We start from the raw sequence: 23,174 nt of genomic DNA, 5'->3' as shown, positions 1-23,174 counted from the left end.
CTGTCAGTGCTAAGAGTGATGTTAGTTCTAAGAAGGAAGATATATTTGGTATTGATGTATCAAAGAAACCAACAGAAGAAGCACCTATTTCTCCCAAGAGTGACATCTCTGTTAGTGCTAAGAGTGATGTTAGTTCTAAGAAGGAAGTTATTCTAGACATTGACGTATCAAAGAAACCAACAGAAGAAGCACCTATTTCTCCTAAGAGTGACATCTCTGTCAGTGCTAAGAGTGATGTTAGTTCTAAGAAAGAAGACATATTTGGTATTGATGTATCAAAGAAACCAACAGACGAAGCACCTCTTTCTCCCAAGAGTGACATCTCTGTTAGTGCTAAGAGTGATGTTAGTTCTAAGAAAGAAGACATATTTGGTATTGACGTATCAAAGAAACCAACAGAAGAGGCACCTATTTCTCCCAAGAGTGACATCTCTGTTAGTGCTAAGAGTGATGTTAGTTCTAAGAAAGAAGACATATTTGGTATTGATGTATCAAAGAAACCAACAGAAGAAGCGCCTCTTTCTCCCAAGAGTGACATCTCTGTCAGTGCTAAGAGTGATGTTAGTTCTAAGAAAGAAGACATATTTGGTATTGATGTATCAAAGAAACCAACAGACGAAGCACCTATTTCTCCCAAGAGTGACATCTCTGTTAGTGCTAAGAGTGATGTTACTTCTAAGAAAGAAGACATATTTGGTATTGACGTATCAAAGAAACCAACAGAAGAGGCACCTATTTCTCCTAAGAGTGACATCTCTGTCAGTGCTAGGAGTGATGTTAGTTCTAAGAAGGAAGATATATTTGGTATTGACTTATCAAAGAAACCAACAGAAGAAGCTCCTATTTCTCCCACGAGTGACATCTCTGTTAGTGCTAAGAGTGATGTTAGTTCTAAGAAAGAAGACATATTTGGTATTGATGTATCTAAGAAACCAACAGAAGAGGCACCTATTTCTCCTAAGAGTGACATCTCTGTCAGTGCTAAGAGTGATGTTAGTTCTAAGAAAGAAGACATATTTGGTATTGACGTATCAAAGAAACCAATAGAAGAGGCACCTATTTCTCCCAAGAGTGACATCTCTGTCAGTGCTAAGAGTGATGTTAGTTCTAAGAAGGAAGACTTATTTGCCATTGATGTATCAAAGAAACCAACAGAAGAGGCACCTATTTCTCCCAAGAGTGACATCTCTGTCAGTGCTAAGAGTGATGTTAGTTCTAAGAAGGAAGATATATTTGTTATTGATGTATCAAAGAAACCAATAGAAGAGGCACCTATTTCTCCCAAGAGTGACATCAGTATCAGTGCTAAGAGTGATGTTAGTTCTAAGAAGGAAGATATATTTGGTATTGATGTATCAAAGAAACCAACAGAAGAGGCGCCTATTTCTCCTAAGAGTGACATCTCTGTTAGTGCTAAGAGTGATGTTAGTTCTAAGAAGGAAGATATTCTAGATATTGATGTATCAAAGAAACCAACAGAAGAAGCGCCTATTTCTCCTAAGAGTGACATCTCTGTCAGTGCTAAGAGTGATGTTAGTTCTAAAAAGGAAGACATATTTGGTATTGATGTATCAAAGAAACCAACAGAAGAGGCGCCTATTTCTCCTAAGAGTGACATCTCTGTTAGTGCTAAGAGTGATGTTAGTTCTAAAAAGGAAGATATTATAGATATTGATGTATCTAAGAAATCGACAGAAGAGGCACCTATTTCTCCTAAGAGTGACATCTCTGTCAGTGCTAAGAGTGATGTTAGTTCTAAAAAGGAAGATATTATAGATATTGATGTATCAAAGAAACCAACAGAAGAAGCTCCTATTTCTCCCACGAGTGACATCTCTGTTAGTGCTAAGAGTGATGTTAGTTCTAAGAAGGAAGATATATTTGCTATTGACTTATCAAAGAAACCAACAGAAGAGGCACCTATTTCTCCAACGAGTGACATCTCTGTCAGTGCTAAGAGTGATGTTAGTTCTAAAAAGGAAGACATATTTGGTATAGATGTATCAAAGAAACCAACAGAAGAGGCACCTATTTCTCCCAAGAGTGACATCAGTATTAGTGCTAAGAGTGATGTTAGTTCTAAGAAGGAAGATAGTCTAGATATTGATGTATCTAAGAAACCAACAGAAGAAGCACCTATTTCTCCCAAGAGTGACATATCTGTTAGTGCTAAGAGTGATGTTAGTTCTAAGAAAGAAGACATATTTGGTATTGATGTATCAAGGAAACCAACAGAAGAAGCTCCTATTTCTCCTAAGAGTGACATCAGTATCAGTGCTAAGAGTGATGTTAGTTCTAAGAAGGAAGATATTCTAGATATTGATGTATCTAAGAAACCAACAGAAGAGGCACCTATTTCTCCTAAGAGTGACATCTCTGTTAGTGCTAAGAGTGATGTTAGTTCTAAGAAAGAAGACATATTTGGTATTGACGTATCAAAGAAACCAACAGAAGAGGCACCTATTTCTCCCAAGAGTGACATCTCTGTCAGTGCTAAGAGTGATGTTAGTTCTAAGAAGGAAGATATTCTAGATATTGATGTATCTAAGAAACCAACAGAAGAGGCACCTATTTCTCCTAAGAGTGACATCTCTGTTAGTGCTAAGAGTGATGTTAGTTCTAAGAAAGAAGACATATTTGGTATTGACGTATCAAAGAAACCAACAGAAGAGGCACCTATTTCTCCCAAGAGTGACATCTCTGTCAGTGCTAGGAGTGATGTTAGTTCTAAGAAGGAAGACATATTTGGTATTGACGTATCAAAGAAACCAACAGAAGAAGCACCTATTTCTCCTAAGAGTGACATCTCTGTCAGTGCTAAGAGTGATGTTAGTTCTAAGAAGGAAGATATTCTAGATATTGATGTATCTAAGAAACCAACAGAAGAGGCACCTATTTCTCCTAAGAGTGACATCTCTGTCAGTGCTAAGAGTGATGTTAGTTTTAAGAAGGAAGACTTATTTGCCATTGATGTATCAAAGAAACCAAAAGAAGAGGCACCTATTTCTCCCAAGAGTGATATCTCTGTTAGTGCTAAGAGTGATGTTAGTTCTAAGAAGGAAGACATATTTGGTATTGACGTATCAAAGAAACCAACAGAAGAGGCACCTATTTCTCCCAAGAGTGACATCTCTGTCAGTGCTAAGAGTGATGTTAGTTCTAAGAAGGAAGATATATTTGCCATTGACGTATCAAAGAAACCAACAGAAGAAGCACCTATTTCTCCAAAGAGTGACATCTCTGTTAGTGCTAAGAGTGATGTTAGTTCTAAGAAGGAAGACTTATTTGCCATTGATGTATCAAAGAAACCAACAGAAGAGGCACCTATTTCTCCTAAGAGTGACATCTCTGTCAGTGCTAAGAGTGATGTTAGTTCTAAGAAGGAAGACATATTTGGTATTGACGTATCAAAGAAACCAACAGAAGAGGCACCTATTTCTCCCAAGAGTGACATCTCTGTTAGTGCTAAGAGTGATGTTAGTTCTAAGAAGGAAGATATTCTAGACATTGACGTATCAAAGAAACCAACAGAAGAGGCACCTATTTCTCCTAAGAGTGACATCTCTGTCAGTGCTAAGAGTGATGTTAGTTCTAAGAAGGATGACATATTTGGTTTTGATGTATCAAAGAAACCAACAGAAGAGGCGCCTATTTCTCCCAAGAGTGACATCTCTGTTAGTGCTAAGAGTGATGTTAGTTCTAAAAAGGAAGATATTATAGATATTGATGTATCAAAGAAACCAACAGAAGAGGCACCTATTTCTCCTAAGAGTGACATCTCTGTTAGTGCTAAGAGTGATGTTAGTTCTAAAAAGGAAGATATTATAGATATTGATGTATCAAAGAAACCAACAGAAGAAGCGCCTATTTCTCCCAAGAGTGACGTCTCTGTCAGTGCTAAGAGTGATGTTAGTTCTAAGAAGGAAGACATATTTGCCATTGATGTATCAAAGAAACCAACAGAAGAGGCACCTATTTCTCCCAAGAGTGACATCTCTGTCAGTGCTAAGAGTGATGTTAGTTCTAAGAAGGAAGACATATTTGGTTTTGATGTATCAAAGAAACCAACAGAAGAGGCGCCTATTTCTCTTAAGAGTGACATCTCTGTTAGTGCTAAGAGTGATGTTAGTTCTAAGAAAGAAGACATATTTGGTATTGACGTATCAAAGAAACCAACAGAAGAGGCACCTATTTCTCCCAAGAGTGACATCTCTGTTAGTGCTAAGAGTGATGTTAGTTCTAAGAAAGAAGACTTATTTGCCATTGATGTATCAAAGAAACCAACAGAAGAAGCGCCTATTTCTCCCAAGAGTGACATCTCTGTTAGTGCTAAGAGTGATGTTAGTTCTAAGAAGGAAGATATTCTAGATATTGATGTATCTAAGAAACCAACAGAAGAGACACCTATTTCTCCTAAGAGTGACATCTCTGTTAGTGCTAAGAGTGATGTTAGTTCTAGGAAGGAAGACACTGTATGTACTGATTTTAGTTTCAAGAAAGAAGCTTTAGATATTGATGTATCTAAGAAAACAATTGAGGAAGCTCTACATTCTCCAAAAAGTGACATTTCTGTTAGCACAAAGAGTGATGTATCTAGAAAGGAAGATGCACTGGATATTGATGTCATGAAGAAATCATTTGATGAAACTGCAAGTGTTAAGAGTGACATAAGCTCTAAGAAAGAAAACATAATCAAGTCAAAGGATGAAGCTCCAGTGTCACCAAAGAGCGATGTTTCCATCAGTGCTAAGAGTGATTTCAGCTCTTCAAGTGCAAAGGAGGAAGTGGGTCTTTTGATGATTGATACTACTAAAAAGCCTCTTGATGCTGCACCAGAATCTCCAAAGAGTGACATATCTGTGAGTGAGAAGAGTGATACTAGTTCTAAAGCTGGTAAAGAGAGCATTACAAAGAGTATCACAGAAGATATGCCACTGTCGTCAAAGAGTGATATTTCTGTCAGTGCAAAAAGTGATACAAGTTCAATGGCTGGGAAATTAGAACCATTGACAGTTGAAGTTTCAAAGGTATCTACTGAACAGAAATTATTATCTAGTGATAAATCAGAAAGTCTTAAGAGCGATAGGAGCTTTAAGGATGAGCCAAAGAAAGGTGAAATTCCAGTTTCCCCAAAAAGTGACATATCACTAAGCCTAAAAAGTGATGTTATTCCCGAAGACGTACTACATAAACCCATGGATGGAGCACCTATATCCCCTAAGAGTGACACTTCACTTAGTGCTAAGAGTGATGTGAGCTCTAAGGATGTTTCCAAGAAGTCAACTGACAAAGTGCCACTTTCTCCAAAGAGCGATGCCAGTCTTAAGAGTGACATTGATAAATCTGGCATGCTCACTATAAAAGAAAAAGTTAAATCAGCAGGAATGCCTTCAGAAAGTGTCAAAGTGACACAGCCTTATTTAGATTCAGGTGTAAGTGAAGAGCCAGTATATGCTATGCTGAAAGCAGAACGTGCAGAAATTGTAACTGTTTCTCCAGACACCACACCAGGATCGACACCACTGTCACCAACCTCACGTGAGGTCGGTGCACCTTTCCCTGTTACATCCAGCTTTACTACAACTACAGTTCAAAGAGAAAAGTCGGATGTTATGACTTCCTCAATTTATGAAGAAACAACTGCTACATTTACAGAGGATATGACTGATTCAATGGCTACATCTATGCATGGAGGTTTTGACATTATGACTTCCTCTATGTATGAGCCCAGTGAAGATCTCATGTCTTCATCCATGTATGGAGAAGACTTTATTACACATGGTGTGCTTGATGAGGACACTAAATATACATTACAAGAATCTACTGTGGCCTTAACCAAAACTGACAAGCCTGGAGACATGATGTCAGCTTCAATGTATGGCACCCTTGCGGGAGATGACCTTCAGAAGTCCACAGATGAAACTCTCCCAAGTGTCTCACGCAGTAAGACACAGCTGGATGATCAAAAGTCTACACCTTACACTGAGTCTCCTCGTAGTGATCTTTCCTCTGATGCACATCATATGCCTTCAATGTCACCACGTAGTGATGGGTATGAAGCTGAATTAAGTGGTCAGTTTGAGGGCCGTGATGAAGATCAGCCTCCAGCTTCTCCACGTTCAGACATCTCATCCATATCAGACATTGTACGACGAGAACAAAAGCATCCTGTGACTGAAAAGTCAATGATGGAGACCAGCATGGTTGTGATGGATAGTGGTCGGTCTATGTCCCCAAAGAGTGACACCACCGTAAGTGATATAGCAGCAAAGGATGGTTTAGACTCATTAGATTCCTTTAGACTACAACCTGTCCTTGACACAGATAGAGAGGCAGATGAAGGAAAGCCCCTTTCTCCTCGCAGTGATACTTCTGGCAAGAGTGAAGCTTCTGGAAAGGATTCTGCTTATGATGACAGGGACAAATTATCTAGTCTGGAAAGCCAGACCCTGCCATCTATTACAAGTGATGAAAAAATTGAACAGACATCTGTTGTAGAGAAGCGTGTAGGTCTACAAGAAACTCTATCTTCAGCAAAAACAATGCTCATAAGTGAAGTTTCAACTACAGATAAATTCCAAAAAGTTTCTGAATCTGTTTCTGAAAGCACAAAGAGTGATAGCACTACAGTATTTTCGACTATCCATAGGTCGACTACCGAAGTCAGTAGCAAAGATAGCACAAAAGTTATGGTAGACAAATCAGATGTGTCCAAAAGCACAAAGTCAGAAACATTAACAGATGTTGCATTTCTGAAGACTAAAATAGGCATGGAAGATGAAACATCTGTTAGTTATAAGGGAGAAGCAACATACTCAGAAACTCAAGAAGCCATAATGGTATCTCCAAAGAGTGATGCTTCTGCAAGCTCAAAGAGTGATGTAACATCTGTAGATGCAAAGGACCTGCCAAAGGATCCATCATACCTTGGGGAACAACCTAAAGTAACAACAGGATCATCTGAAAGTGACATATCTGAAGGCATATTTAAAGAAGAAATCAGTGAGACTGTTAAATCATTTACAGAGGCGTTTGGAGTCAGTGAAGTGGTTCAGGGAATCAAAACAGCTGTGACCACAAGTAAGACTTCCTTCCAAGATTTCAAGGAACCTGCTTCTCCACCTCCGTCACCAGTAAAATCCATAGGTAAACCTGATTTTCCTGTTTCGTCAAGCACATCTTCCCTCCAAGAAAGCGAATCTTCAGTCTTTGGTAAAGCTGAATCAGTTACCAAAGATGAAATCAAGAGTAGAGATACAACCTTTACTTCAGCTGTAACAGCAGAAGAATCTTCTACAACCAGTTCTCTCACACGAACATTCATATCATCAGCACATGACTCATCTATATCAACCTCTACCACTACAACATCAGCATCTAAACTTGCATTTACTGATGCTGATGACAAAAAACTATCTGATCTTCCTGTATCTAAGCCAGTCAAAGGAGATGACAGAAGACCATCATCTGATAAGTCTTCGCCACCTCCTCCACCCTCCTCTTCCTTCTCCTCCTCCAGTGGTGTTGAGGGTATTGTGAAAGAGGTTAAAGAAAGTAAAGACCATATCGAAACAACTTCAGCTATTATTGCAGAAAAGCTCATGGCTGAAGTTGAAGAGATCACTTCAAGCAAGACACAAACTTCAACCTCCGAGCAAGTGTCAACCGAAGAGTACAAGTCTGTCACTGCCATTACTGATAAGTCTAGTTCTGTTAAGGAAACATTATCCTCTGTAGTATCTTCACAGGCGACTCATATTAAGGATAGTCAGGAATTTAGTAGCACCAGCCACTTTATGAAGGAACACACTGAAGAGACTAAAGACCAAAAGGAAATATCACAAAAGTACTTCACAACTGAAAGGCCTAAAATTGATACTGAAGCAATTATTATGCAATGCATAGTTAGTGATGAACCTGTAAAAACGGTGAGAACTTATGATCACCCATCAGTTTCTGAAACCGTTTCCACAAAGACAATAATAGGGCAAACGGTTGTCAGTGGTGAACCTACAGAAACAGTAGAAACTATTGATGAGCCTTCAGATTCCATGACAAAAAGAATTGTTAGAACTGTTGTTCCAGGTGAGCCCACTGAATACATAGAGACTTACGAAGACCCTACTGATTCTGAAACATTAACAAGGAGAATTGTAAGGCGAGTGATTGTCCACGAAGGAGAGCCAGTAGAGACAGTGGAGTCCTTTGAAGAACCAGATTCTGACACAGTAACTACAAAGAAAATCATAAAAACTATTGTTGGTAAAGATGAACCAAGTGAAACAGAAGAGATACACGATGAACCAACTGATTCCAAGACTGTAACAACGAGGAGAATTGTAAAACGAACTATCATTAGTGCAGGTGAACCCACAGAATCAGTAGAAACTGTAGAAGAGCCATCTGAGACCACTACAAAAAGGACAGTTATTAGAAGAACCATTGTCAGTGGTGGTGAACCAGTAGAAACTATAGAAACTGTAGAACCTTCAGAATCTGAGTCTGTTACTGGAACCACTGTAAAGCGAACTATCATCAGTGGAAGTGAACCTTCCGAGACAGTGGAGACTTTTGAAGAACCATCAGAATCAGGTACTGTTACTAAGAGAACAATTATCAGGAGAACCATTGTCAGCAGTGGGGAACCAGGTGAAACTGTAGAGACTGTAGAAGAACCTTCAGAATCTGAATCTGTTACCAGAACCACTGTGAAGCGAACCATCATCAGTGGGAGTGAACCCTCTGAGACAGTTGAGACTGTGGAAGAACCATCAGAATCAGGTACTGTTACTAAGAGAACTATTATCAGGAGAACCATTGTCAGCGGTGGCGAACCAGTAGAAACTGTAGAGACTGTAGAAGAACCTTCAGAATCTGAATCTGTTACCAGAACCACTGTGAAGCGAACCATCATCAGTGGGAGTGAACCCTCTGAGACAGTTGAGACTGTGGAAGAACCATCAGAATCAGGTACTGTTACTAAGAGAACTATTATCAGGAGAACCATTGTCAGCGGTGGCGAACCAGTAGAAACTGTAGAGACTGTAGAAGAACCTTCAGAATCTGAATCTGTTACCAGAACCACTGTGAAGCGAACCATCATCAGTGGGAGTGAACCCTCTGAGACAGTTGAGACTGTGGAAGAACCATCAGAATCAGGTACTGTTACTAAGAGAACTATTATCAGGAGAACCATTGTCAGCGGTGGCGAACCAGTAGAAACTGTAGAGACTGTAGAAGAACCTTCAGAATCTGAATCTGTTACCAGAACCACTGTGAAGCGAACCATCATCAGTGGGAGTGAACCCTCTGAGACAGTTGAGACTGTGGAAGAACCATCAGAATCAGGTACTGTTACTAAGAGAACTATTATCAGGAGAACCATTGTCAGCGGTGGGGAACCAGGTGAAACTGTAGAGACTGTAGAAGAACCTTCAGAATCTGAATCTGTTACCAGAACCACTGTAAAGCGAACCATCATCAGTGGAAGTGAACCCTCTGAGACAGTTGAGACTGTAGAAGAACCGTCAGAATCAGGTACTGTTACCAAGAGAACAGTCATAAGGAGAACAATTGTTGGCAGTGGTGAACCGACAGAAACTGTTGAAGAATCACCACAGTATGATACAGTATCAACACGAAAAATAATAAAACGAACAATTATTAGTGGAGGGGAACCAACAGAAACTGTAGAGACTGTTGAAGAACCTTTGGAATCTGATGCTGTAACACGAACAACCATTAGGCGAACTATTATAGCTGGAGGTGAACCCACTGAAACTGTTGAAACAGTAGGAGCAGATTCTGGGACTGTAACAAAGACATTTATTAAACGAACCATCGTCACTGGAAGTGAACCTACAGAGACAGTAGAAACTATTCAGGAGACTTCAGATTCTGCACCTTCAGTTGTGAGAAAAACAACTATTACAAGTGGTGATGAAAAGACAGAGACAACAGAAACAGTGCAGAGACCCAGTGGCGATAAGTCTGGATCATCTGTAATGAGAACCATTGAAGGAAAGGAACCATCAGGTCTGGGAATGGGTGAACTGCCTTCAGAGAGCAGAATCATCAGTACACTAAAGGAGTCGTCAATTAGTTCTCTGGAGTCATCAGATAGTTTTGAAATGAAATCTGAATCAACAAAATCTACATCAGAAACGAGTGAAAGTAAGAAGACATTCAGTTCAGAAGAATCTGTGAAAACTTCATCTAGCAGTAAGTTCAGTTCTGACATTTCAAAATCCAGCTCTGAGACTACCCATGAGGATATTAGAAGTTCAAGAGAATCTGTCTCAACAAGTGAAGAGAGCACAATGCATGAGGGACAGAGAATTAGTTCCATTAGAAAGTCTTCAACAAGCAGCACAGAGGGTGCTCCAGGTAGCCCAAGGACTGGACGTGTAGTAGTAAGGAAAGTCACAACAGTGATCACAAAATACTATGAAGATGGGGAAGAAGTTCAGACAGAGGAAATGCCTGGTGGAGAAGTTGTTGAAGTTCTTGGTGATCAACAAATTTCAGAAGACATTATGCGTAAAATTTCAGGTTCCTCATCACCATCTCCAATTACCCGCAGGAAACATTCCAGTGGAGTACCTGGGTCATCAATGACCTACACCACTTCACACTCACTCTCTGGTCCTTGGACAAGTGACGAATCTCTCAGTGGTGATCCAACTGTTATTACACGTACTACTCGCACTGTAACAACTGATAGTGACACTGATGCCTCTGAGGGTGTGATGGCTAGCACAGTCACCACAGTCACTCGACGAATGATAGGTGATGATGTATCTGACAAAGAAGAACGACCTCAATCTGCTAGCAGTGATGCAAGTAGTAGGGAAGCTTTTATGTCATCACTCAAAGAAACACGGTCTGAGGCAAGAGATGCAGTTAGTAAAGTTTCTACTAGTCAGCACCCATCTGCAGCATATACTACACACTACGGTGCTACAGGTTTGCAGTACCAAGAAGAATATGATGATGAGCCTGTGTATGAGTACCATCCTCCTTCTGGAGCCCACATGGATCAGTTCATGTATGGTGAGCAAGCTGGAGACTATGACAATGGAAATCTTCCATCTCGAGCTATGGAGCCATCTATGACCGAGAGTGAGGATAAGCTTAACAGAAACCAGGCATGGAAAACTTCCAAAATAAGCAAAGAAGAGGGATCAACCACTTCTACAACTGTAACTACCACAACATCTGCATCAAAAGACAGTGATGTAGCACGAGATGCCAAAGATACCTTGCAGAAGTGGGGTAAGCCTCTCGGCCTGCCATCACCAGTGCCTGCACCAGCACCACTTCAGCCCTCAGATAACCCAAGTACACACACCCCACGCAGAGAGCGCAAAACAAGCAGGAAGTCGAAGAGAACAGTTGCACCAGTTTATCTGGACTTGGCGTATGTGCCTCATGCTGCTAACCCCAATTACTCCAATGTTGATTTCTTCAGGAGAGTGAGAGCGCGATATTACGTCTTCTCAGGCATCGACCCTGGCAGGGAGGTGCTTGATGCCCTCCTCCAGGCCAAGATGGAATGGGAAGATAAAGAATTGGGTAAGTTTTGCATAGTTCATTCAAGAAATTTCTTAATTTTTGCATTGTTCTAGTTCTGCAACAAAGTAAAAATAACGAGTCACTTAAGGAATGGTTGCTGAACTCAAGATACAGCTTTCATTTTGGATTCTTAATTTCTACATCCATATTTCTGAAAATCATTTCCATAGGAATATAGATGATTTATTGTATTATTTGATGCCAGTGAGAACTTTATTGTCAAATTGTTTGTATGTTATTTTCAGAGGTAACGATCATTCCCACCTATGACACTGACGCTCTGGGCTACTGGGTGGCTGCCAATGAAGACGCACTCATCGCCAACAAAATTGACCTCGCCCCATCAGCTTCACGTTGTACTATCAACTTGCAAGATCATGAGACGAGCTGCAACGCCTATCGTCTTGAGTTCTGAGCAACTTGAGACAACCCCTCTTCGCCTGTGTTCGACCACCATATACATCCATGCCCGACTTGTGCTTTGGGGTGTTGTGCTCTGGGCACTCGACAACCCCTTCCCCGCTGCCTTCCACAAGAATTTGAGCTCTTACTAAGCCGTCTGTGTCCTCAAATCCTAGTGATTAGTGCTGACTAGGCCATCCACAGTATTTTCGTTGAATGACCATTTCACACAAGCGTGAAATCAAGTTTTTTGTTCTACAAATTGTAATACCTTTGTCTTTCGAGACGGGTGTCATAACAAGGTTCGTGATAATGAATTTTGATTTATTGGAAAAAAAAGGCCGGTATTTCACTGGATTTACCAAAAAAGTGAATGTTCTGCTATTAGTAGTAGCATAATCAGTCACTCACCATAGATGGTTCCATGTCTCCACTGTGTATAAACAGATTAAATATATATTCAGTATAATGACGAAACAGATAATGACCTCTTATGAACCCGAATTCTACATTTATCAAAAGGCACATAGAAACTGTGCCGAGAATTACACCAATTGTGAATTGTTCTGTTAAGTGACACCAAGAATGAACACTCCTGTGACCGAATAGGGCTAAGCAATATGCATTTTACTGTAAATCGATAAATAGGATTATACACTTATTCAGCGTGATATCTACTGCAGTCTCTAGGTAGGCCATGATGCAGACATGGCTAAGAAACAGATTGCTCATTTTGTAAAATAAAGCGTTATGAAACTGTTCTTGACAGTGATAAGCTATATAGAGTTTAAGGCATATATAAAAAAAAAAAAGAGTTAAAAATGTCTTTGTTATGATATGATAAGATGTATACTAGTAGTTTATAATCAGCCGGTTGATGAGAGCTAGGCCTATTTTTCTTGAGCGGGGCTGAGAAGTTACAATATTCTTTATCTTCCAGAAGGTGAATGTTTGGGAATACAGGGAGAATGAGTGAGAAATTATGACTTTTATCTCTGGAACAACAGTCTCTAACGTCCACAGAAGCAGCTTAGTACATACTAATTATGACACATTATTATGATTATTTTCGATAATATGGTACTCATGTTTTGATGATATGCTGGAGTCCATGTTATGAGTCGCTGAGAAAGAGTCTTGACTTGACTGTGTTAGCCACGAATATACTCCTATACAGACTATGTACTCATTGCTTTTTCCGTATGTGCTAAATAGTATACGTGTTACTGGAGTGGTATGAATGTCTTTTTGTGATTTCCAGTGTATTGCTTAATATGCCTTGCTATTAGTAACTTTTCAACTTATTTTTACTTTTGAGCAAGTCGTTTCTTTTTAAAAGATTTATGAGCATTCCATAATCAGTCCAAAACAAGAAATAAAACAGGAATGATATAAGAAAAGTGTGAAGTGATGCACCTTCAAGGACAGATTAAGCTGATGGACCTTTATTATATTGGTGCTACAACAGATGGACTTGCAAGTCACAAGTTTCATGCACGAGCCGTTATGAGGTGCTGGAAGCCATGGGGGTGGCTCCACTGCCCAGGATTACGTGCATGTGACAGACAAGCAATTTGGTATGAAAATGGTGAGGAAAAAGTGCTGAAAATGTTGAAAAAAGGTAATATGCCTTTCAAAGTGCAGCAGCTTCTGTAGGTCAAATTGGTCACTGACACTAGTTTCCGAAGACATTACCAAGGGCTTGGATACTGCTTTCCTGCGTGGAAGCTCCTTCTAATGACCAAATAGTCATGGTCAACTGCCAGTAATGCCTATTCGTGAGGAGTGATATCTATTTAAGACAGATTTCTAAGATAAACGACAACGTTCCGTGGTGGTGTCTTCAGAGACATAGTACACGCCTATCACGTCCTCTTCATCAGGGTATGAAGAGGCCTACATCCATGCACCACAGGCCAAGTTAGATTACTGTGATTAAAAATCTCACCGAAGTCTTGCCATGGGAGTTTCTCGCCAGAGGCTCAGTTCCTGTGTTATCCACGAGCATTGAAGAGAGAACCACTTACCATCAAATTAACACAGGGACTGTTCTCTAGGGGTCACTCGCCTGGCCAGGACGTGTGAGAAAGTGTCCTGTGGGGCCTGGAACTGTGTGACCAGAAGAGTTGTAAGGTTCATATGTTTCATGTGATGGCTTTAGGTGCTTATTGGCAAAACCAGAGAGCTTCATGCCCCTTAGCTTATTTATTGCAAAATTTAGGACCTTGATGGTTCTTTATCAGGTTGAGTTGCCACCTTAAGAATAAAAAAATTAAACCCAAAATATTGTATCCCCTTTCCTTTATGTACAGGAAGACTTGGATGAAAAACTTTAAAGTTTTGACTAAGTGAAAGTGATTTTTCAGAGAAAATGTCTGTGAGTGAAAAGGTTAGTGCAACTGGATTTTTTTATTTATTTATTCTCCAACACTGTGCCCTATAGAAGTTCATGAGTGCCTGACACTCTGAAATTTATTCTTTTTAAAGGTTGAATGACATGTGATATGATAATCATATTTATAAGCTAATAGAGTGGTGGCGGCGCTACAGAAAATAATAAAAAATATATAAATATATAAACAAGCGAAAGAGGATATTAAACATGAATAACTAAACTGTACAGTGGCTTTTAGGCATTTCTGTCACAACCATTGCTCTTGCATCATGGCAGTTTAGATTGTTTTACCCTACTTTTCGATTTTTTTCAATTTTCTTTTTTAACCACGAAATCAAGAGCTCCCTGAAGACCCCAGAATGCGAAATATTCCGACCATGTCCTTTTTCGTCGCTGTGGAGGCACTCGTTTCATTTTTTGCATCACTTGGTATTTTGGCCACTGACTTTTTAAACATGCTGACGATTCAGGGTCTTCAGCACAGCTCTTACATAAACCTGATTTCATGGACTCATCATGTTATATCCAGCCTGTGCACTTTGTCGTGTGTTTGAATTATAAAAGATGATGAAAATATAAAAAAGGAAGATATTTACAGTATATTACAATGGCGGGATTTGCGAATGATAACTACGAAAATGAATGAAAGAAAAAATAAATCTCGCCAGTGTTCACCTTCTCTGATGATAACAAGATGGGATTGAACCCTGTTTGACTTTGTCAATGGAGTTATAATCGCCGATGTCGTCCTTATTAAAGGTCATGTAGTTTATTGCTTATGCTTCTCGCTCCATGTCCCGTTACCTCTAGTCAAAAAATTATTTAAAAAATGATTAAAAAAATACTAGAAGTCTAGGAATTTATGAACTCTGCTGACACCTATAAAGTGACTTGTTTAGCTATTTTGAGTCTTGTGTAGTTTTTTCATTATGGTTCATTTTCACTATGTTGAGTATAGGAAAATAAACCCTATTGAGTCTCCTTTTTGAGATCATAATTGCTGGCCTTGTCACTAATATTACGCATATGTATGGGATATCCTGTGACATTAAAAGTAGAATAAAAGTACAACGTGCGTTTTTTTAGTCCCTTTTTTGTCACTGGAAAATGCATTTTGTATGACTGTGCTCAAGAAATCTCTCTGCTGAGGGGATGTTATCGATATGATCCTTATTTCAAGAAATAACAATAATAATAATACAAATACATAAGAATATATAACTATGCTGACAACAGCCAATGTGTAATCAAGCGAATAGTCATATATATTTACATCTATCAATCTACCTGTTTATATATGTACATATATAGACATATAAATACATATGACTATTCGTTTGCTGTCGTTAGCATTATATATATATATTTATATATGTATGTATGTGTACACATGTGTGTGTTTTAATGTGTGTGGGTCTGCACATATATATATATATACCCATATATGCATTTATATATATATATATAAATGCGTACATATATGTGTATATATATACATTTATATAATACATATATACATGTATATACATACATATATATAATATATATATATTATATATACGTGATATATATACATATATATTTATATGTGTATATATATATATATTCAAAGTAGAACAAAGCTGCCACCCTCGGCTTAAAAGTTAAACCAAAAAAAAATATAGTACAATTCAAGCAAACTCTAATTTATGTTGTGAACAGCAATAAACAGAAAAATGAAACATGTGTGCCTGTGAACAAGCTTCCCAATGAAGATATGATGGACGGAGAATGTATATGATATTTGCACTAAATGGAAGTACGATGAGAAATGAAAAGGCTTATTGGATTATCCAGAGATATGATAATGATAATAATTATTATTTTGATTATCATCATCAGTCTTCTAAATTAGTCACATTAGCAAAATTAAAGCCAAAATTGTCTGAACTGTGAGAACCAGATATCTACAACACTCCTCTGTCTATATTTTTAAAAATCTACCCAGAAATTTACAATTATCTATCAGGTAATGCACCGTTCATTACATCTTTATTTTCGGTTTAGCCTCATAATTTCCCTCATCAATCGTAATCTATCCAAAATGCCCACTCCTTATTACATAACTACTCTTGTCGACTTTCAGATCTATTTCTCTTGTCGACTTTCAGATCTATTTCTCTTGTCGACTTTCAGATCTATTTCTCTTGTCGACTTTCAGATCTATTTCTCTTGTCGACTTTCAGATCTATTTCTCTTGTCGACTTTCAGATCTATTTCTCTTGTCGACTTTCAGATCTATTTCTCTTGTCGACTTTCAGATCTATTTCTCTTGTCGACTTTCAGATCTATTTCTCTTGTCGACTTTCAGATCTATTTATCTACCATGAATCAAACTCTTAATCAATTCAATTGTTTCCTAGACCAGTGGTTCTTAACCTGGGGACGCGTCTACCTAGGGGGGTCTCAGTCTTTTCCAAAGGGGGCGCGAGCCCTGGGGAAAAAGGCAGTAATTACTCTAATTATCTTTGCTGTTCTCTTAACGAGAGCATGGTCACATAATAGAAGGTTTAATTATACCAATTCATACTAATTAAAACAAAACTAACACAACTTATTTATAGTTTTCTTTAGAATCTGGGTGGGAATTTTATCTACAAATACAAGAGAGGCGTGGTGGAGGAAAGGGAAAATTCCTAAAAGGGGGCGTGATAGTTAAAAGGTTAAGAACCACTGTCCTAGACCACAAATAACCTAGACCATAAAAAACCCAAATTTGTCGGTAATTTCTGGTACAACCATTCTACTTATCTAACAAATTCCCACAGATCTAAACTCAATTACCTAAAATATATTCAGAATATACCCACAATAGCTTTAATCTCCCCCAATCAACCATACATTATACCCAAAACCTCCTAGTTTGTCCATACATCTACTTATCTACGCTGGATCACCACCAAAATCCAATCTCCTTTCCTCTAGGCAACTAGCCATGCAGTACCTATCAACTCGAAGTGACACGTGAACATTTTTTTTTTTCTATTTATTTTACACTGCCTACACTGATATTCAAACACTGAACGTAGACATTCATTCTGAATATGAATAAACTTCAGATTCTGAAAGCATTTTTACGGAGTTTAAATGTATCCAACTTACGTGGTGGATATGCCTCTAGCGTGAGTGTATATAAAGATATAAATATATAAATACATATATATATATATATATACATACCGTCAGCAGTCCACAGGTTAATGCTGCTGACAAAGCAGGTTTGTCATGATTAAAATTTTAAGGTTTACATAATTTCAATCGATTATAATCAGAAAGAGAAATACTATAATCAAAAGAACTGTTCAAGCAAGAAAAGATGACTTGTAATACTATTACTTATAAATCCACTGTTACCTGTGCAATAAATGATACAATATGTAATAATCTGCAGACGTTTTTTTTTTTTTTTTTTTTTTTTAGTTTTTATTACCTTGCCGCCCTTACAAAAAAAGCGACATACAATTACCCATAGCTAAATACCGCTTCATGGAGGAATAACGTTTGACTCGGCCCTTGTTGATTGCCATAGATACGATAGTCCTACTGGAAATAGCTCTTTCAAAAGTAAACAGGTCGTTGGGATCATTGGGCGCTTATTTCTCGTTCCCTTTCCCTTCCCCCTTTCTCTACCTCTCCCTTCTATATTTCCCTTGCCCACCTCCTTCCTCTCTCCCATTTCCTTTCTCCCTCAACCCCCCCCCCCCCCCCCACACACACACACACTGAGTCTAGCCGCCGTGGTGAACGGACGTGTTTTTGCCTCCTCTCCGCCGCCGCCTAACAGCTCAGCAAACCATGGCATCTCATGGTCTCGCAGAGTCAGAGGGAAATCTGACTACTCTCCCGGGGTCACAGGGGGCCAGCCAGGGAGTTTCCCAGGTGCTTCCTCGGACAGCTAGCCCGAGCTCTAATCCCCAGAGTGAAAAGGGACCCTTGGCCCAGGATTTCGTGCCCCCTTCCCCGGGTAATGGGACCTCCGCCCTAGGATACGGGCCCCTTGGCAGCGCGGGTCAAAGCTGCTCCCTCGCCCATGACGATGGACATCCCATGGCAGCCAGGGTCAAGGCTGTCCCCCCGTATATTTACTCCATTAGTAAAAATCTTTCAAAAACCAAAACACCAAAATACACAAACACAGCACGAACCCTCTGCAATCAACAGTCTAATTAGTCAAGGTGCGATGCCTTCTCAGCCGCAGGAATGCGGAAAGGAAGCTTTCGTCACAACATCCTCGACCCCATCCCATCACGCAATATCTGATCTCCCAACCCCTGCCCACGATCAATCCGCCTACCAATCCTTCCCCTTCGCATCCCCTCCCCCTGGCAGAACGACATCTACCTTTACACCACAAAATAAACACACTCCTACACCCTCCACGGCAGCACCCACGACTAACGCCTCTCCTAGCTCCCCCCCACCACCACCACCCTCCCCCGACACTCCGTCCCCACTACCCACTCCCTCTCTACCCACTCCGACCCAGCAGACTTACGATCTTGCTGACGCGCCAGCCACCCCTCGTCCGGAGCCACGCAAGCGTCTGCCCAAAAACAACGATGACACGTTTCCAACCGGTATGAAGAACGAAGCCTCAACACAAGTCACACCTAGGAGAAGCTACGTTAGAAACAGTAAAAGGAAAAACAAGCAAAAACATCTCCCATCAAATCGCCAGTGGGAAGATACGACACACCACCATGTGCCTGGAGTACCTGCCCCCCTGCTCCACAAACACCACAGCTCATCATCAACAACTGCACGGAACGAGTGGAAACACACAAACAAACAAACGAGCAGCCGCAGCCCCACCAAGATGAGGAAGGTTTCGTTCAAGTCAACTCTAGAAAACAAAGAAGGAAAACAAGGGAGGAACACCACTCGCCAAAACCTTGCAAGGTGCCGACCGTCCTCAGGTAATGTACCTATACATCACGAGTTGCCACCCAGACACAGATGAAGACTTTCAACCAAATTTCCAATGTCAGAGCTTTCCCAACAATGTAAAAGTATTCCTAAATAGAAACAAGTACAAAGGCGAGCAGAATGTTTGACATTGCAAATCCGGCGGTCAAACCACTTAACACCATCAGAATAGAACACATCAAGAAATATTGATATTTTGTGTATTAGTAAAACTTGGCTTCACCAAGAAATATCAAGCAGTTTCATCAGCATCCCAAAATTTCACGTTTACAGATGTGATGCAGGACGTGGAGGTGGAGTCTGCATATATGTAAGCGATACCCTTAAATCAAATAAGATCTCCTCTGTAACTGTAAATCATACAGCAGTAGAGGACATCTGGGTAACCGTACAAAGCAGTATGTATCCTTCCTTCTTCGTCGGCACAATCTACAGACACCCTCATGCCACCACAGAATCATTTGACTACCTGGAAAGTATTCTCTGAGAAATGTCAATAAAGAGAAAACCACTTTTCATTTTAGGTGATTTAAATGACGATCTAAATAAACCAAATGGGATAATTAACAAAAACAAATTAAAACAACTTATAAAGAAGCCTACAAGGATTACAGAAAACACCTCATCCATATTAGATGTTATAATAACAAACAGACCCGATATTACACTACACGCAGACGCGGTCCCATGCCACATTGCTGATCACGGGCTTATAACCATGACCTTGAATATAGAAAAAGCAAAGCGAAAACTAGTCAATAAAACCTCCCGCGACCTAACGCATTACGATCCTCATTTACTCTGCCATCATATTATAGCCAATGATTCGTTACTGTCAGAGATTTTAACAACTGACGACGTTGACAAACAAGTTAATATTATTACAAACGTGATAAAGAACAGCCTCGATGCCTGCGCTCCTTTTAAAACAAAAACAGTTAGGCGTCCTCCCGCCCCCTGGATAAATGACAACATTAAGAGGGCCATGAATGATAGAAATAATGCTCACAAAGCTCTCAAGATAATCAGTTTTTACACCACCCTTCCGGCTGAATACAAACAAAAGATGAAAAATGTGAAAACACTCCTCCGCTGGGCGAAAACTAATTATTTTTAAAATGTTCAATGAATGTAGAAGCGATTCTGCCGAAACATGGAAACTAGTAAATACATTAGTGCCTAAGAAGAAACAAAACACAGACACTTCCCAAAATTCCATAAATAATATAGAATACTTTAATAACTTCTTTGCAGAGGTAGGTAGACGCACTTTTGAACAGACAACCGCCCCCACATATCAACACAACATAAACGAAACGAACACTACAACAAACTTCTTCAGACCGCAACCAGTAGTAGAAACAATTATCCTAACAATAAAACACTTTAAAAAGACAAATTCCGTGGGAGCAGATGGAATGGCACATCGTTTCATAAACGATAGTTTACCAGCAATTGCATGCTATCTGACAGTAATTATTAATACATCTATAGTCACCGGTGTTTATCCATCACTTTGGAAACATGGCATCATTACTCCGATTTTCAAATCCGGTAACAGAGATAATTATCAATAATTATCGACCCATCACTATACTACTAGTAATATCTAAAGTTCTCGAGAAAATAGTTGCAAACCAATGAAAAAATTTTTTAGAAGCGAATAGCCTTATATCTAACACGCAACACGGTTTTAGGAATAAATTATCAACCGAAACGGCATTCCTAAAAGTCACAAATTAAATTTATAATATAGACAATAACCAGTAAAATTTGTACTCTATGTGATATATCGAAAGCCTTTGACAGTGTCAGCCAATAATTACTTGTAAACAAACTAACAAATCACGAAATTGATAATTTTTGGTTCAACGAGAACTCAGTCAAAATCCATGAAAAAGTATCATCAAAGCAATCAGTTTCGTTTCTTCTTGTTCGGTACGCCGACAACTCTCAATTTCTTCACGCTGCCTCTGTAAACAATCTAAATGAATTGATAGAAAAGACCAAACAGACTCTAACAGAAGCAACAAAAAAAAAAAAAAAAAAATCGATATGAATGGCCTGAAACTAAATCCACAAAAAAACACAATGTATTTTCAAAGGCAGCCGTCAGAATATAGCAAAAATACCCACAGATACAGTTATAGATTTCCAAGGTTGCTACATCAAACCCAACACAACAGTAAAAAACCTAGGGGTACACGTAGACAGATACGTGACATTCGAGACACACACTGATCACTTCTACAGAAAAGTAATGGGCTAAAAGCACACTGATATACTTGAATCATATAAAAAATAAAATACCCACAGAAACAAGAACTGCTGTTATACAAACACTAGCACTTAGTATCCTTAATTACTGTCTAAACATCTGGGGATCCACAAACAAAACACAAATACAAAGGACACAGAAACTACAGAACTTCGCGGCAAGAGTAGCACTGAGAAATGTAAATAAATATTACATCACACCATATATAAACAACTAAAATGGCTAAAAGTACAACAGAAATACAAATATGACACGTGTATTCTGATCCATAAAATAATACAAGGAAACTACCCAAATTGGCTATTACCTATACAAACAACAGGTAACATAACATGTGTATTTACAAGGCAAAACAACTCCTTATATATCAAAAGATCGAATACAGAAACCGGGGCAAGAAATTTGCAAATCCGAGGACTGGTTATCTGGAACCAACTACCAGAAAATATTAGAAATATCTCAAACCAAAAAACATTTAAAACAAAAGTGAAAGAACATCTACTGAAATATCAATGACATCAGGCGTTTGAACATCAAGCCAAGTGCGAAATTTCAGTTCTCTGTGATATTAATGTTCTGTCTAATCTAGTTAAACAAGCATTGTATAATATCTATGTATATAACATCCTATTACATAATGTAAACAACATATCTGTAAAAGTAATACCCATTGTAATTGATTAAATAAAGTGTTTTGAATTTGAATCCTAAATCTTCCTTATATCCATCCCTCCTATCTGCACCCTTCCACATCCCTCCTATTCTTCTTTAACCTCCTACCCCCCTTCTTCGCTACCTTCATCCCCTTCCCTTCCCTCTCAAATATCCCTTTTCTCTTTAAGTCCCCTCTCCGTTTCCACTCCCTTTTCCCTTATCCATTTTCCTTTCCACTCTACGCCCCCTTTATTTTCCCTTCCTACCTTCCTTATCTTTTTAAGTTACCCCTCCTCCCTTTCCTCCCTTCCCCTCCCCCCCCCCCCCCCCCCACCTTCTTCATTATGTCCTGTTTCTTCTCCCTTCCAATACTTTCCTTCTTAACCTTCCTCCTCGGATAGTTGTGTAAATGATAAACGTGCATAAACCGAGGATCTAACTACTTCAATGCAGTGTGTAATTTGTCTCTCACTCATATGATGATTGGGGAGGAAAGTGATAACGAACGGACGAGACACAACCAGATTTATAATATAGAGAGTAATAATAATGTTAATATCATTAACAATAATGATAGCAATGATGATAATTATAATTATAATATAATGAAAGTGATAACAATAATGGTAATGATAATGACACTGATAGTGATAATAATCATTATAGTAATAACGATAATAATGATAATGTAAATGATGCCTTATGTGTTTTATTCTCTAAAGTTTACATTGTCAATTATCTACCCATTATAAATCAAATTTAAACGCCTTGAACTTTGCAGACACACGAAATACACTTTCGAAATGTAATTTCAGGCGTAACGCACTTCAACGGACGAACTTCAAGTCCACAGTCACATGTAATTGCTTCAGGAATGCGTCTCAAGCATAATGTACGAACAAACGG

General features: G+C 39.1%; 1 protein-coding gene across 1 annotated transcript in view; it reads left to right on the top strand.

The window, feature by feature from the left end:
- Positions 1-15,442, top strand: part of LOC125034675 (microtubule-associated protein futsch-like) — a 187,312-nt gene extending 171,870 nt beyond the window's left edge. The window contains exons 7-8 of the mRNA XM_047626575.1: positions 30-11,574; positions 11,820-15,442. Of these exons, the coding sequence (XP_047482531.1) occupies positions 30-11,574; positions 11,820-11,989 (11,715 nt within the window). The 3' untranslated portion in view covers positions 11,990-15,442. The remainder of the gene's footprint in view (positions 1-29; positions 11,575-11,819) is intronic.
- Positions 15,443-23,174: the final 7,732 nt, after the last annotated feature.

Source organism: Penaeus chinensis, chromosome 18, assembly GCF_019202785.1.
Source record: "Penaeus chinensis breed Huanghai No. 1 chromosome 18, ASM1920278v2, whole genome shotgun sequence".
NCBI lineage: Eukaryota > Metazoa > Arthropoda > Malacostraca > Decapoda > Penaeidae > Penaeus > Penaeus chinensis.
Note: the sequence above shows the minus strand (reverse complement) of the source record. Positions and strands in the feature narration are given on the sequence as shown.